Here is a 17663-nt window from a genome sequence, read left to right as displayed (position 1 = left end):
TGACAAAGGTTGCCCAGAGGGGTGGTGGATGCCACATCCCTGGAAACATTCAAGCTCCACAAACATAGTGGAGCTCTGAGCAATCCAATCTAGTTGAAGATGTGCCTGTTTTTGCAGTGGGGTTGACCTCCAAGGCATTTAAAGCTCCCTTCCAACCCAGAGTGTTCTGTAATTCTGTGATTTAATTACTCTCTTTGCCATGTCTTTTAATTATTAATTAAACCAATATGAAAAATAGGTGATTATGAATGTCAAGGGAAAAGGTGTTTGATTTGGATATCTTTTGTTGGATGTCTGCAAGTACTTTAGTAACTGTCTACCGCAAGTACTTTAGTAACTACTCAAAGATTTTTTCTTATCAGTTTGGGCACACATAATGAGTTCAGTTGAAAAAAGGACAACATACTCTTCCTCAATTCTTAAAAAATTTTGGGGAGAGTCATACAACTAGATATATATCATTAGATACACAATTTGATTTCCTAAATAAACAGGCTAGTCTCCATAAACTGCCTAAATAATCAGTGCAGAAACTTACTCTGTTCCAGAGAGCTGTTCAAATGTGAAACTCGGGTATCAGTGTTTTAACTATCCTTTATAGGAGCCACTTTTGCTGTCTTGACTTGTCTCTTAGCCTACCATCTAAAGTAGGTGCCTAAAGTAAGACAGTGCAAATCTATCCCACTTTTTCTATTCCAGGTATGAAAAGAAGAGACAATACATTTAGGACCTTAATTTCAGAAGCTGAAAGTTTAAGGTAGAACTGACAGCAACAAATTTGTTGTTGTTCTCTGCCAAAAAATGAGGGAGAAAAAAAAGTATAATGAATTTGGGCAGTTCAAGTAAACAAAATTAGAGAACATAAAAATATTAAAGGAACAAATGTGAACAACTCAGACTTTATATGTCCTGTGAAAATTGGCTTTAAAAACAATCAAAACGGGAATTTCTCAGATAAATATATCACAAAGGCATCATATAAAACTTGGCAATGATAACTGAAAGCAGAAGAGGACTTGTTCTGTCCTAGATTAATGGAGCCTATTAGTGTCAGTTACATAATGTTTGTACAGACCTGAATAGCTCTTATTAATGCAATTGATTTAAAATTTAGAGAAAGGATAACCTTAAGAGATTGAAGGTCACTTGAAGGACTGCCTTGAAGTAAAATTGATGATAGCTGCAAATTTATCTTTCCTTTTGAGCATGGACATTCCTGAAGAATTAAACAGGTCCTTAGAGCTTCATTACTGTATTACCTGCTGTGAGTTTTCTTCATTGCTTTTAGAGTACAACTTTATAAAGGGAGAAGGTTGGATGTGAATAGGTTTCATTCAGATTCTGTTTATCACAGGCCATTAACAAACTAGGATTCAGGGTCATCAAGAACACAAAAAATTACTTCGTAAACCTGGCTTTTTTTTTTGTTATTCATATTGCTTCTGACTGGTTTCACTGCAAACGGAATCTGCAGACGTGATGAATTCTGTATGTATTTAAATAAAGAATACGGCAAAGAAGTAAGATATTGGTTTTTGGGTCTAAACCAGCTGTATTTATGGGTCTCTTTGCCAAAAGATGGCAAACAAACATGGTGTGATTCTTGGCCTGTGCAGGGCTGTAATTTGGACTTTGATGATTCTTGGGGATCCCTTCCAACTCAGAATAGTCTATGATTCTCTGATTCTGTGACTTTGCCCTGCATCTGTGGTCCAAAGTTAGAGGTATTAGGCAAGGTAGTAGAAGTTGTAATTATTATTGGTATGTTTATACTGTTAAAATAAACAGTACCGGTTCATGAATTTAATTGGTATGGTCTGGCTACTTCCACACTGTTAACTTCCTTTTGCCCACCAAAGCTAAAATCCCAGACTGTGGAAATTGTTTGGCAAGTTCTAGTTATACCAGGACATGTCACGACAGCTCCAAGTCAAGGACTACAAGATTTTAAGAAATATTCAGGGTTATATGAATTTGAAAGGATTAAATAAGTAGCACTGCTGAAGCTTGGGTTCCAAGTGTCTATGTAACCTGTGTCAATGATGAAACACACAGCATCTATGCATCATAACTTTTGATTTTGCTTGATATAGTTTATTATAATACTCTAGAGAATTGAAAGTACTAGATTCTTTGCTAGATTTGGGATTCAATTTTCCAAAAATACATACTGTTGGATTGATATTTATTTTTTATATCTAAATATTTGAAAAGGGCAAACATTATGATTGCTTATTGAGTAAAGAAGGAGAAGTTGGACAATTAGAGACTAGTCAATTTGACTTCAATCTCCATAAACAAATTTGAAAGAAATAAACAAAATACCTGTGTGGAGCAGAAAGATGACAAATGACTTCCCTGAATAATTTGTCAATAATAAATAGTGACAACCAATCTAATTTTCTCTTGTGATCATGCAATATATTGTATGGATGTGTGACAGGAGGTTGCCACAACATAGCTTGATTCCAGCAAGGCTTTTGACAACTTTCGACATTAAAATATTTTAAACAAGTATTACACAGATTTGGTTGTACAGATTTTGTTGGATAATCCAATATCAGGTATGGATGGTTCACTTTGAAAACTGATATATTGACTAGAAGCACTGATGAGGTCTGATCTGGATCCAGTTCCCTTGAATTCTGCCTTTATGGTGCATTAGTGAAAGTAAGCCTACTGATTTTGCAGACATTAAGCTTTAAAATACCATGTTAGACATAGGATGATCTTGTCACATTGAAGTATGAGTCTGAAAAACAGGGTTGAAGCCGATTAGGACATGGTGTATATGCAAGAATAATTAAGTATATGTAAAAGACTGGGAAAAACTGAAGAGGTTGTTACTGGAAAATGCTTGATGGTTATCTGGGGGTGTAAATTCTTCTAGGAAGGTTTAATTCATCCACCACTGTCTTACTAGAACTCAGAGATGTCCCTAATTCAGAAGCCAGTCAGATAGAGATAATATGAAAAACAACAGGTTTGTTTTTATGAATTATTACTATGGTTTATTATTACAGTTTATGATTACATTAGCCTGTTGTAATCAGATACAGGGTTGACCAACAGAGACCCCAAAAACTTGCATTCTTTTGGTTTACCTTATATTCCTCTTTTCCACCTTTTCCCCCTCACAAATAAGGAATTCACCCACACTTTACTGCGTCTCCATTGACCTTTATTTTTTCCAAATTTTACATCCTTATTTGGTTATTTCAGCCTGTGATACCAGCACAACTGTCTGTAAGTCAGTCCCCTTTTTCATTATCTTTTGACATTCTTCATCCATTATTTACTTTCTTTTAGCATACTTCTCCTTCTGGTTTACCCCCTTTTTGCTGTTTACCCCCTTGCTGGCTTCAGCTACCAGCCAACTCCTCCTTTCACATCGTGAGCAATGTCCAGCAGTATCTCACAGTTACCTTGTCAGTTTAACATCAGGCCAGGCTGGCTGCTTACCTGCATGCCAGAACAACCATGTCTGTTCAGTGGCTTTTGAGCAAGGCAGGTACTGTGGGCTGTACCTAAGTCAGCTACTGCAAGACATGCAAAGCGTTCCTGTTGCTGTAAGGCCTTGGCAGCAATACTACCTCTGATTTTGTGCACTATGTTTCCAAAAAGGTATTGACCAGAGGTTTTCTGTGACCTTTGTGGACAGGTTGAAGAAAATACAGAGGCAGAGGTATGAAAGAAATGTTCAGTAAAGATAACTTTGTGCTCAGAGAATAACACACAAAAAAAAAAAAAAAGCAGCAAAGAATGATGCCACACAAGCTACATATCCTTGTTTGTGGTTTTTTGCTCCATTTGTGAACTATGTTTTTTTAACTCTTCCAGTGTAAGGTCAAAATCACTTGAGTCTTTAGTGGATAGGGCAAAATAAAGTCTTTAATTGTGATTACAGCAAGAGTGATTCACGTTTGACATGAGAAACAAAGTGCTAGAATAGCTTATTGAGAGAAAATAGGAAGCCTCCATTAGAAGAGGTGTTGCAAACATTAAGGATGCATTTTTTAGAAACAAAATAGGTATCATGGAGAAGGTAGAGTACTAAGTTTATCAGAAGCCTCTTTTCTACTCTGTGTTTGATAATTATAGGAACGTAATTCTAAATAAAAATCTTTTCAAATATTGAGGGTTTTCTCATTGTTCCTCATAGCAGAATGGCTGCTGAAAGCACACCATGAACATATTTGCCTGGCTTCATCCTGCAGCCTAAAAGAAACCCTGCACCTACTCTTGAAAGATCAGTTTATCTTCTTTTTTCTTTTCTCAAAATAGAGAAAAAAGTTTTTTAAAATATAACATAGCAATAAAATTACTTTATCCTAATGGTTAGTCTGAAAAAGTTAGATTATTGAAGACTATAATTCTACAACTTACACCTGTAGAAAGGGAGCAGGACTAAATTCCTTTAAGCATAAAGAGGCCACATAGAGATGGAATTGAGATCTTCCTTGGTAATTTTTTAAACTTTGTTTATATGGGAGGACAGTTTTTCAATTCCTAACAAAATTGTCTTGATTTGCTTCAGAGACTTCTTCTGGGACCTCAGATCCTCAATTGAAAAAACTTACTCTAATAGAAGAAGTACCACTTAAAAACACTTAAACTTTTTTAACCTCTAGTCAGCTAATATGCTGTGAGGTAAATATGCTCTGTGAGCTAAATAGCTATAGTTTGAAGTGGTTTCTTCTTTATTTTCTGCTCGTTATTATTGTTGTAATATTGCTAAAACACAAAGCAGACATATAAGACAAAAAAAAGAGAGTTGTGAAGGATGTGAGTTTTCCATTTTTATCTAGATTGGTTAGTTCCTGCTGCACAAGTAGTGCTAGTGATCTACTATACTATAAGAATGCATAACCAGTAAGGCAACTTACTGGTGGTAGCTGTCTTCATGAGAGGGTTTTGTGCTTTGGATCTCAGTTTGAACAAGAAGGCTATAATGAGTAAAGGTGAGAGACATCAGGTCCAACTTACCAGCCTCCTTGTTAAAACAAGCAAACAAAGAGTAAAAACTATTATCGCTACCCAAAAGGACTTGTAACCTATATTTTGCCCAGGCAGACAATGCCTGGGAAGACGTATTAATTCAGATACATACCTATCTTCATAGTTCCCTTCAGCATAATGTGGATACGTTGCTATTTTTGGTGTTCAAACTGTGCCCAGCTTGGAGTTATAAATTTCATTCTTGAACTAAAGCACATAGAACACTTGAGTGTCATAATTTCTAAGTTCTCATATTGTTTGCTCTCTAGTAGCCATTTAGGCATAACTGAATGTAACTGATATACAGTGGAAACCATTAATGTAATGTATCAAAACTGACAGCATTCCAATTTTTTTTTATTTTTAGTTAAACTTTATGTATGTGTGGGGACTGCTTGCCCCCCCTCACACTCCTGCCCCAATTGCCCTACTCTTCAAAATAGGCCATCTACCACTTGTTTTGGAAAAGACCCAAAAAAATGACTTAAGGTACCTCAAGATATACTTCTCTTCGCATTCCTGATTTGTTATAGCTCCATTGTGCCTCATAGTATGACACTGGTTCTCGCAGGTCAAGCTGGTGTCTCTTGTAGATTCTTATCCCACTTTAATTACATAAGTGTATCTGTCTGTTCTGATGTGTCATACATAGAGATCTACTTGATTTTCTTTCTTCAGTTCCCCCCTGAGTGTTTTGCATCATTTACTTTTCATAAGTATTTAACTGAAAGTACTATATACAAAAGGTACTGACTGTTTTATTAAATTTAACATGTTATATTTCCAGTCGTTGCAGTATCTGGATACTTTATTGCTGTAGGAAAACAATAAGTCCAAATAAAAACTTTCATTTATCTGCTATGATTGGATTACATTTTGTTAGTGACTTGTTTTATCTCATTGTAATGAGTGCCATTGCTCATTTTCTTCTTACAGGAGCTTTTGGAGAGTGTATTAGAGCATGTTAGAAACTTAATAATATATCAATGTTGTATGGGTAATTTTCAAACAGTAGGAAAAGCATTGCTGAGAAGGGACAGTTTGTAGTATTACACCTTGTGAGCACTCCTGGAAACTTCAAATGGCAGGTTTCAGTCAAAAAAATAGAATAGTTTTTATCACATGACTAACATTCCCACCCCTGTACAGAGATCCAGTTAAAATCTCAGTAACCCAGTAAACCACAGACAGCTTGTTACTGAGTACCAACACTTGTTTGCTTTTGTTCCGTACAGACTTTTCTTGAACTGAATAATTATTCTTTCTCCATTTCTGAGGTCTAAATGAACATTAAATAAACCAGTCAGTAAGAAAGATATGTAGAAAGAAAGTAAAAAACCCTAAAATAATATTTTACTATTTGCTAGTGCTTTAGCATTTCTGCCCCGTGTAACTCATTACTGTCTGTAAGCGTAGCCATAGTTCAAAAGGAGCAAGCACCTCAGCGATGCTCAGTATGTTCAGATTGGTGACTCACTAGATTTAAGTACCTGTTTCAAGAGCAATCAATTCCTCTTAATGTATGCAAAATGGAGCCTGGAATGTTTTTTGCTTTGTTATTTTTCAGTAACTACATTCATGATATTCTGCTACCACATTATGGCATTATTATTTATGGCATTCCTTTATAAGTTTGCATTTACCTCAAAAATGAAGCATGCAGTTTTACTTCTTCATTTCATTTTTTCTTAGCAATAATTTATCTGAAAAATAAAGGCATGCATTGTAACACTGCTAAAGTTGTGTAATCACTGAATTTGATATCTAATTATTTGAAAACATAAATGAGATAAAGTGTATATGAAAAAAATGTATATGTATAAACTCTGAAACACAACAATTGTGACAAAGACTTTGTTAACAGTTGCAAGCATGAGCCTGGAGAAAGCTGTCTGATTTCAGATAAATCTAGTGATTTGTTTAGAGGTACTTCCTTAGAGGTACCTGTAATAGAAGTGTCAGTATGTCCAGGTTTTGACACTGCTATAGATAATGTATTACAGGTTTTATAAACGGCTGAACTACTTTGGTACATGTAGGTTTTCTGCTGGCTCAAGTGAGAGTCTGCTTTGACCTGCATAGGTGGCTTTTAAAACAGGGATTATTTCAGATATTCAGACTACCTGCCCTACAAGAATTTCAGATATTCAGACTACCTGCCCTACAAGAAGCCCTTCAAGGACTTCTGACACACAGGCATGATACTGTACACTTCCAGAATATGGAAATGGTCCAAAGGCAAATGTGAAGTAGATGATGCATCCTATTCTACTAAAACCACTCTTATGATCCACTGAAAAATAGGCCTTTAATTTTCAACTATTTTCTTTTACAGGTCATACATATGGGATGGGTAAATGAGAGACTTGAAGGAGCTGATTCATCTCAGCTCTACAAATTCAAGTTTCTGGCCCTGAAGGGTTCATCCTTCTACATTTTCAGCACTCCACCGGTAAAAAAACTAATATTTTTGTGGCAGTTTCATTGTAAATGAAAACCTGTTTGTTATGTCCGGGTTTCTTTTCCTTTATCAAGTGAAGTGGTCAGCTGAGATTTCAACATAAGTTAAAGCCACAGACGCCACTGAATTTCAATAAACTGTAGATATTTATCCTCTTTCAAGGTCCTCTGAAAAGCTTGCTGTATCTGGATAGTATAAAGAATTCTTTATGGGATGTGTTTTGTTTTTTGAAGTTGTCAAGGTCAGGTTTTATTTTGGTTTGTTAGGCCTAATATTTCTTGCCTTATTTATTCTAAGGTCTTTTGTAGATGTAATGAGTTAGTAGTTACTCTGCTTTCTGAAAGACAAGATGCATCATGAAATAAACCATCCATACTATTGGATGATACCTGTGGATTTTTCACGCAAGCGAGGGATCGAGGTGTTACAGAGAATCCAGTGCTAAGTGTACAGTTCGAACAAATCTTGCTTTGATAATCTATATACCTCATAACAAGAATTCTGTTTCGCAACAGGTGACTTATCTAATATTTTTCTAAAAATTGATTTTAAAGGATTAAATGGAAATGAGCTGTAGAATTCTAAACTGTTTTAAAAAATGACCCATACTTACCACATGGTAATATTTAATCCTTTCTTTTTTTTCTCCAGAGAACCTTTGCCTTAAACAAATCATTAAGATTAAAATGTGGACTTAGAATGCAATTTCAATTATACAATTTGCTTGCAGTTTTGCTCAGAAGATGCTCAGTCTCCTAATTTTGTCTGCTGATCCAAAGAAAATCTGATTCTTTATATGTGTACTCTGCAGTACCTTTGGGAAGTACATACTTTTAAAAAGTTATTTGTGAACCTCAATGAAGTGCAATAAGTAAAATTTCTGCCTCTCTTGATTGAAATTATTAATCCAATGATTCCAATTAACTTCAAACATTCTAAAACGGCCAATAGTATTCTTTTTAAAATGAGACAACACATCTGGGAAAAGCAGAGGTTTCCCCCCTCTAAAAATTGGGGGTTTAATATGTTAAGGCTAGGATTTAAATTTTATTAAATTACTACAATCCAATTAAAATGTAAAAACTAGGCAGAAATATTAAACAAATAAATAACACACCACATGAATTATTTTCATCAAAGTTTAATTATTGTTTTCAGACCTGTTTCTAAGACACATTTTTGATATTATTAAAATGATACATTCATATGATACTAATTTGGGATAAACTACTTTATTTACCATGTTCAGCACTCTACTAAGAGCAGACAAGTGGGGATGACTGGTAGTATAAGTTACTTGACAGAATCTATTATGCTCCTACAAATTTTTTTGTAGGAACCTTGGCTTTCAAAAAAATGAACAAAGGGGATCCGTTTGGTCAGTGTGTTGTGTCATCTCAATAATATGATGCACCAGTAAATGTGACAGAGTCTATAAATCATAAAACCTGTTGACCAGTTTTCTTGCTCTTTAATCATTCCACAGACATCTTTCAATAGGGGAAAAAACCCCAAAAACTAAACACCAAACTAGCAGTTTCCAGCAACCACCCATCTGGAGACTTCAAACCTGGATCTAAAGCCACACTTTGAAGCTGATTATCAGTCTCCTGAGGGCACCTCTAGGCCTGGCTGTTGTTGACCCCCTTCCCTGGGGCTCGCTCCCCGGTCCCATTGCTGCTCTGCAGTGCAGCGGGGCCAGTCTCCAGCTCCACAGCCCTGCCCTGCCCAGCCATGGCTCCAGTGAGCCAGGGCCACCCTGGGGCCCATGTCCTGGCCCAGCCTCAGCCTGTCCCTGCTCTCAGGGACATGCCTGGTGCCTGGAGCTGAGGCTTCCCCAGTCTCACGGCTGCCCTGCTGCTGGGTGGGGCATGTACTGGGCCTGGCTGCAGTGGAGGTCACTACTTCATAGCAGATCAGTGGCAGTGGTTTCTTACTTGGGGCTAAAGCAGTGCTAACACAGCTGTGTTTGGGCTGATGCTGAGCAGGGCTGGTGCAGCCTTTCTGCTCACTGCTCACCCTGCAAACATCCTGGGGCTGGGGCAGGCTACGGGGGACACAGCCAGAACAGTTGATTTAGATGGACCAAAAGGGATTTCACGTACCATGAAACATCACGCTCAGCAATAAAAAATGGGGATTTGGTCCTCAAAAGTAGCCATTGCTTGGAGACTGGCTGGGCATTGGCCTGCTTGGGGTGAGCAGCATGAAATCACCTTTGCATTAATTGATTTCTTTCCCTTTCCATCATCTACTAAATTGTCTTCTTCTTGCCCCATGCATTTTCTTAATTTTTCTCTTCCTATTGTCTCTCTTATCCCATGGCAGGGGCATGGGGAGGTGGTGAGGGGCTGTGTGGGTGTTTGGCTGTGTGACAGGGTCAGCCCACTGCAGGGCCATGAGTTAGGACACTGCCCTGCCAAACCCTGGAGAGCTCCCACGACACTGGTTCTGTGTCACGTGTCCCAGCTCTGTAGCTGGAAACACAGGTCCCCACACGAAACTGGGCATAGAGCTCCTTCACTCCTTTTAGAGATACTTGATGGTACTGCTCTTACCGTTGCTCCGAGGTTTGGTTTTTTTACTGTCTTAAGTGGGAGAAAAAAAAAATGGACTGTTCAATCACAAAAATATAGATGTTTCAACTTGCATGATCTTTACAAGAGACAAGTTTAACATGTTTTATTTAAAAGATGTTGCTATTGCTATTTGTATTCTGAATCAACACAGCATATCAGTATATCAATATAGTGTGCACAAAGCAGATGACCTATAAGTTCTACACTTACCTTCAGCCATAACTTTACAACTGCTTGTAAAAGGATCTGGTACAATTTCCACTCCTTTTCTATTTCATTGTGTGTAAAAGATGACATGAATGTAAATACAGCTGGTAACTTTCCTAAGAATGGAAAACATAGTTATCTATGAGCAAAAATAAAGAAAATTGTGGAAAAATGTGGCAATTATACTATGAAAGAAATCACTATGACAAGTAATATTCTATTTATATACTATTTGTGCAATATCTCAGATGATTCCAGAATGGTGATTCCAGAAATGTAGAAGTTTCACCATAGAAGTAGATAGCAAGAATGGTGTGATTAACAGAGAATGGTTTTTCTGCATCCCTGAAGTGGCTTATTTAATTGTATTTAAGAAATTTACAGATTTCATTTACAGACTGCTGTATTGGAAGCGTGACCCATTTCTGAAAACTGCATATCTGAAAAACACCATTGAACCAATAGAAATTAATCTTGTGTCAATTTTAATATACAAGCAGTACTTTATTACATTCTAAAAGCATCTATAGAATTCCTGTCAATTTTCAGATATTGGAAAAGTTCTAAATTCATATCCTAGAGGAAATTGAGGAAAAATTATTCTAAATTGTCATTCAAAATTGAACTATTTTTTATGTCTTTGAAAATTTCCAGGAAATAATTTAATGGGGTTTTTTTAATGGAATATGGGCTAGATGTAGGGGACATCTGTACTGTTTAATTTTTTTATGTTTTCCTTAGGGTTCATTACAGTTTTTACATTAAAGTCTTCACATAGCCATATCCTTAGATCTGCTGTGTAACCCTTAATTGCAAAACTATCTTTTTCCTTGTGATTAAATAAATAGCACTGAAGTGATTTAACATGAAGGCAGCTAGACAATCACTGCATGTGCTGTTTATAATTTTAAGAAAAGAATGAATACAAGAATATTGTGAAAGTAACATAAATAGTTCCACCTTTGACAGACAGTATAGAGAAGCTTGTGCAATGTAATTAAGACATGCAGTGTTTTTAATGCTGCCATGTAAGTTCTAAATACATCTATTGGTAATTTACATTACACAGGATGTCAATGTAACATATTAGGAGAGAGGTGGCAATAAGTTGGAGGGCACAGACTTAACCCTGATCATTTTTGGTAAACTTTCTAATTCTACACACAAGTCTGTATTTATGTTGCTATAGGATTTGCTAGGATCTGTGTTTTAGTGTGTGTTTTGTACCATCCAGTTTGAGTTGTTTGGGGCATCTTTAGGCTTCTTATAATGCCATATCATAGTTACCTCAGGAACAGGTCTTGATTCTTGTTTTCCTTTTTAATATCTTACAATAATTTTTTAAATTATTCTTGGGGTTTTTTCCATTGAAGAATGAAGAGACCAGTGAAATTAATTATGCTTTACCTAGAAGTATTTCATCTTCTCCTTAGACTTTTTTAGCACTTCTAGGCAGATTGGATGCTTCTGTTTAATTCTCAGATAATGCAGCATTTGCTGTATTCCAGTAATAAATATTATAGACGCTTGGATTTTCTTCCATTACTTATTCAAATGTTTTTAATATTTTGGGGGGCTCTGGAGACTTCTAGAATCAGATTCTGTGTTCAGAGAAAGTCAAAGACTATGTTATGTTAATTTGATTTAAGTGAGTTTTGAAGTATGATTCTCTTTTACATGCACCCCATATTTTTTTCTTTAGTGGTGATCTCAGAGCAGGCATGAAAGTCTTTTACGCCTATTTTATACTTGCAGAATTCTCTTCTAGGGAGTAACTTTCTGAGTCAATTGTTCACTGCATTGTATGTGTCAGGATGAGTTCATTATTTTCTCTGTATTTTAAATCTTAACTTTCTAAAGAAAAGCCAATGATTAAAACACACATTTAAAGGTAAGTATAGTTGGAATATGAGTTTGAACTTATGCTGAGATCACCCGGTCTGTGTAAAGCTAAATTTTACTAGTTTGTTTATTTTCAGAATTCCACTGCAATGCCTGTTTTTAAACCATGAGGAAATTGCAGAAACTCATGCTAAAGTAAAAAGTACTTCTTCAACAGTAGGGACTTTTGCAACTCTACATACCTATTTCAGTCTCTCATTAGAGACTTAAAACTGTAATTGCAGGTTCCTATTTTTTGTAACTCTGTTTGGCTTTAATATCTTTTGATCAGCTCAGTGTTATCTGTGAGTTTATGAATGTCTTATTTTTACAATGTTTCTTAAAGGATTAATATAGCTAAATGTCTACAGAACCAAGTATGCCATACATAATGCATTGGGTTAGCTAAGGAGTTGGTCTGCCAATGATAAAAGTAACATTCAGCTTCTGTTGGTCATAAATTCATATACTAGACAAACATGATAATTTGTAAGTAGGAGCTTACTGAATGCTAATTAAACTCTCATGTATTTTGCCACTATTTCTGACACTGTCAGAACTAAATTCAATGAATGCAAGTATGCCTCGTTAAGTCATCTATTCTAAATATATCTGTTTGAAACATTTTGTCAAATGCTTCCTAAAAAATAATAATACTGTCATGCTAAAATAGTCCCAAGAAATTGCAATGTATAGAATACCTGCAGGAACAATTCCAAGGGGAAATAATGAGAAAAACTATTTTATTTCCTAAGAAATATACTTGAGTATCTCATTTATCTTAGTTAGTTATTACCCAGTTATTAAATGTGTGCTGATGGATAACCTGCAATCAACTGGAACATTCTTTAAATCGAATGAAGGATATTGCAATTTTTGTGAACTTTTCTGATTTACAGCTTTTCTCCTTGACTAGGAGTATATGATTATTTGCAGGTTTTTTTTAAAGTAAAGCAATCTATAACAATAACATTTTAAGCTTAGACATACTATGGTAGTTCTGATTAAAACTATAATTAATGTCAGCTGTCTATTTAGATTCTAGTATTCCTTTGTAATATGTTTCTTTTGCCTCCTTAAAATTCCTCTCAACATGTCATTTGTGTTCTGAGCACCTTGCACACAGTGGTATTCACACTGTTTCACTCTGTAAGTATGGTAGCCTTTCTCTGATATACACAATAAAATAAAGCCTTGGCTTATATATGTGCCAGCAGTTGTCACCATCACTACCTGTCTCTGCTGAAAAAGTCCTATGAGGTTACACAGCATCAAAGGATGAAAGAGATGCATGGGATAATGGGAAGAAGTCTGAAGTATTCAGAGTGAATTTAATGGCACAGCAGTGTCACCACTGTCCATCACTAACAGTGCAAAGAACTCCAACAGTTAAAATTAATCTTCAGGAATCAAAACAAATGATATGAGCAAATGAAAGTCCTTTCATATCTCAACAGCTTTCAAGTCATAGCCCATGTCACTAAAGTCAGTTTCATAAACAGCAGATGAATCAGTGCTTATGCTTCTATGTCTAGCCACTTAGAGCAATAAAGGATTGTCCTGCTGTTAACTTAGATGGAAAAGATCCTTTCCCTTTGAGATATTCAAGACCAAATAATGAACTAGCCCCCATTCTACTCTATACCTTATTTTGCAAAAAGCATGAATATACCTTTGGAGGATCAACAGTAATGGGGCAAAACATGTATTATTTAATTACTTTATTTTCAAAAGAGCCACCGAAGTACAAAATATTTCCCTGGAAATAAGATTAAGCCAAGACCTGCAGTACTTACTCTATGTAAGCATGTTTAAAGATATATTTCTTTATGAATTAGTTTTATAAGTCCTCTGTTTCAGTTGTTTCAAAACTTACATTATTTCTTATTTGTACAATAATTAAAATGCAAAACTCAAATAAAATATTGAATGGACCTTACAAGAAGAAAAGTAGAAATGGAAACCTAAAAAATAGAAATATATATCTTTAAAAATTGCTACCTTTTATGAAGTGATGGGAGGACAAGTTAAAACCTAAAATTTCTTTAAATTTCTTTTCTAAACCAGCTAACATTGGATTTCAATATGAAAAGGTTTAAGTAGTACTATATACTTCTATAATGTAATTTTAAAATTATCAGTATGTAATGTTTTGAGCTTTAATTTGTGAGACATTGCTTGTAATAAAACGAAGTTTGTAACATGTTTTTACACATTCTAGTTGATGTATTGTATTAAAGTGATGTTTGCCATTTGATTGGTAAGATATAAAAACTGTGAAATGAAGAATCTTAGAACATGAGTCCCTCTATATCCTGAAAAAATGTGGTGCTAGAACTTCCTCTTCTAGAGTTCTTCAGTCCTGTTTCAGTAGGTGATTCATAATATCTAAATTTAATCATCTCAAAAACCTAATCTAACCTAAGAGAAACTGAGAGAAGGCTAGATTGTTAAGAATTAATTCGGATTCTTAAGATTAGGAAGAAACTAACACCAAGTTCACATTACTCCTCCAAAGGACTCTGAAGCAACATTTAATAACCAATAGAAGATGCATCAGAGGCCTGTAGGTGTTGTAGTGGTTTGGATTCTCCTCCTGTTGTTACAATTCTGTTTAACAGCTTAGAATTTAAAGAGACTTAAAAATTAAACTTTAAGATAAATTTAAAAACAACCAAAACATGTTGATATCTCCTTGCAAACCATCAGGAGAAATACTTTTTGTGCTACTGTGAACACAATTATTGAATTTCATCATTTTTTCTAGTTAAGTTTCATCCACATAAACCAGATTTTTGACAAGCAAATTTTTCTTTACTTACATAGTTTTAATTTTTTTTTCTGCTTTTTTCCTTTTGGGCAGGGGTTGGGAATAGGACAAAGCTGAATCAGCCCTAGAATTTTAAATTAGCCAAGTCACTATTAGAGTTACCTAAACACTTGTTTCCATATGCCAAAAGCCTCAGATTTACAATTTAGTCAAATCCTTCATGTATCTATGCAGCCATTCCTGTGCATTCCCCAAGTGCTAGGATTTTGCTCTAAAATATATAAGCAAATATAATATGTATTCCCTTTGAATTTTTCTTGTGTATAAGTTGTTTTATTCTTTCTTGAACTACATAGGCTAGGTATTGTTTTTAAAAGTAAACAGATTATCACATTATACCATGAAGTAGAATTTGGTAAAAACTTGGAACATCATTCTTGCTGTCAAATTTTAACAGCCTGTCATGTCAACAGGATTAAGTAATGAAATCAAAGGGAAACAAAAAATAGGTATTTTCATATTATTAAGACTACAGATGATATTATTCTTAATTTCAAATATTTCAGTCACATAGTCCTTTACAGTTTTTGGAATAAATATTGAATTATTCACACCCTAGTGCATGTAAACTCAAAACTGAATTTAGGAATACATCTTGATATGTTGATTGTAAGATTTTTTTAAGATTGAGACATGAAGCTGAATGGCTCTGTGTTTGAGACTGTGTTCTCTGTGTTAGCATCTTGAGAAATAAATATGCTTGTGTAACTAACCACAGAGATTACAAAGAGGTTTCCATCATACTGGGAAAAAAAACCCCAGTGAAATTATTTAACACCTTTTTAATTCCTGTTTCCTGTAAAAATTTAATGCTATTTGACAGTCTTTTCTAAATGCTGGGTATTAAATGAAGTGTTGTGCCTGTATTTAAAGCATCCAGCAGAATAATGATGGGTGAAGCCTTTTCAGTTTTTTTCATCTGAACATGATTTTTGAATAAAGAATGTGTTTATAATATTTATTTTTTTATATTATAGGTAAGCACACTAGACTGGGTACGAGCTGAAAAAATCTATAACCTCTGTGAGGTTCTATTTAAAATTCACAAGGTAGGTTTCCCAGCAGTTCCAATGATATTATTTAGTAAAGAATGTTTACCTTTTCCAGTTCATGATAAACTCAAGTTAATCTTAACTAGGAATAGCTAGCATTCAAATATTTCATCTGTTGTTAAAAAACTATTTGCAATCACTAGTCCATTAGCTGTGCAAGTGTAAGAGAATATAGAAAACTGGCTAAGCGCCAAGTGAGCAAGTTACTAAAATGCTTTCATATTGAAGGAAGGTTTCAGTATTAGAGCTGGGTGTGTGAAGTGTCAGTGAGACACACTGCTGAGCATAATGATACTGGCTTTTTTCTTAGTGGGTCAGATTTTTGAGCCAACATGAAGAATAATGCTCTTGCTGTAGTTCTTGATTCATACAAAGATACTTGTATTTAATTTTAGTAATTAAAAAGAAAAAAATTTTGTCCTTTTTGTATCTTATGTATTGATTATTCTATCAAGTACTATAGTGAGTTTTTATTTACAAAGGGCAACATGTTGGGTTTGTGTCCCGCAGAATTCATTTTCTTCCCCCAACTAGACACAGTCATGTTTTCTGTCTAGCTTGGCCCAATCAAAGATTTGGGGAAAAATCTTAGCACTTTGTGTAAATAATTGACTTAAAGAATATATTTTCTAATAAATTGCATCAGATTAATTTTGTTCTACAACAACAAAAAAAACCCAACAACTTTTCAGGTGAGATAAGGCTACTAGATGAGAGCCTGTTTGTCTAGGAGAGTAAAAATTAACATTTTCAGAAAAAAAAATCCATCTTTTCAGATAAAATACTGTTTCAGTGAAAAATGAAAAGTCATCTTTAGTTCTCACCAGCTGCTGTCCTGTCCTCTGTTGTTTCTCCTTTAACCATGCAATGATGTTGTGGAAAAGGCAGGTTACCTGTAACAGATCCTGCACTGAAGCAGAACTGCTTAAGGCTTTTTTTTTGGCATTGGTTGGGGGTTTTTTTGGTTTGGTTTGGTTTTCAGTGTGTAGGGGTTTTTGTTGAGGTTTTTATTTGTTGGGGTTTTTTCCGATTGAACAGTTATTTAGGACATGGGAAGGAAACGTTTTGGCACTGCCATGCAAGGAAAACAGGAGTTCAGGACCAGAGCTCAGCTCCAGAATGCAAGGCACAGGAGCAGAGCCATATTCTTGTTGGCATGGCATTATTTTGGTGTGACCATGTCTCCAGCTGGGAACATATGGGCAAATTCAGGTCCTGCCCATCACTGAGACACCACCAAAAAGCAGACAGATCATTTATTTGGTCTCCTTAATATTTTTTATAATTTTACTTATAAATAAGTCAGGCACCAATGAAATATATACACATTAAGCCTTTTGAGAAGATTTTACTGCGGCTTGGGTTTTGTTTCTGGTTTTTTTTCCTTTAAATATTACTGCTGAAACTCAGTTCTTCCTTCAATATTATGATAATTTCAAGGATATTCTGTCCTTAAAGCAACTTCTGCTGGACTTTTTCATTAAGAAAAAGAAGTGGGGAAATAAACTACCCAAGATTCAACTCTTTAATGTTCTTGACATTTTAATAAATGAATGCTTAATTGCTAGTCTTCATGAATATGTTAGCAAAAGTGCAAAAGCCCAAATTGAACTCTTTAACCTCTTCTCTGTCAATTCTTTTGTATAAATGACAAT

General features: G+C 35.1%; 1 protein-coding gene across 1 annotated transcript in view; it reads left to right on the top strand.

The window, feature by feature from the left end:
• Positions 1-17663, top strand: part of SNTG2 (syntrophin gamma 2) — a 193383-nt gene that overhangs the window by 147763 nt on the left and 27957 nt on the right. The window contains exons 14-15 of the mRNA XM_042032748.1: positions 7334-7450; positions 15934-16005. Coding sequence (XP_041888682.1) covers positions 7334-7450; positions 15934-16005 — 189 coding nt within the window. The remainder of the gene's footprint in view (positions 1-7333; positions 7451-15933; positions 16006-17663) is intronic.

This window comes from Corvus kubaryi, unplaced genomic scaffold, assembly GCF_017639235.1.
Source record: "Corvus kubaryi isolate FWS band 111438036 unplaced genomic scaffold, C.kubaryi_AGA036_p1.0 37354, whole genome shotgun sequence".
Classification (NCBI taxonomy): domain Eukaryota; kingdom Metazoa; phylum Chordata; class Aves; order Passeriformes; family Corvidae; genus Corvus; species Corvus kubaryi.
This window is presented reverse-complemented; position numbering and strand designations above follow the sequence as displayed.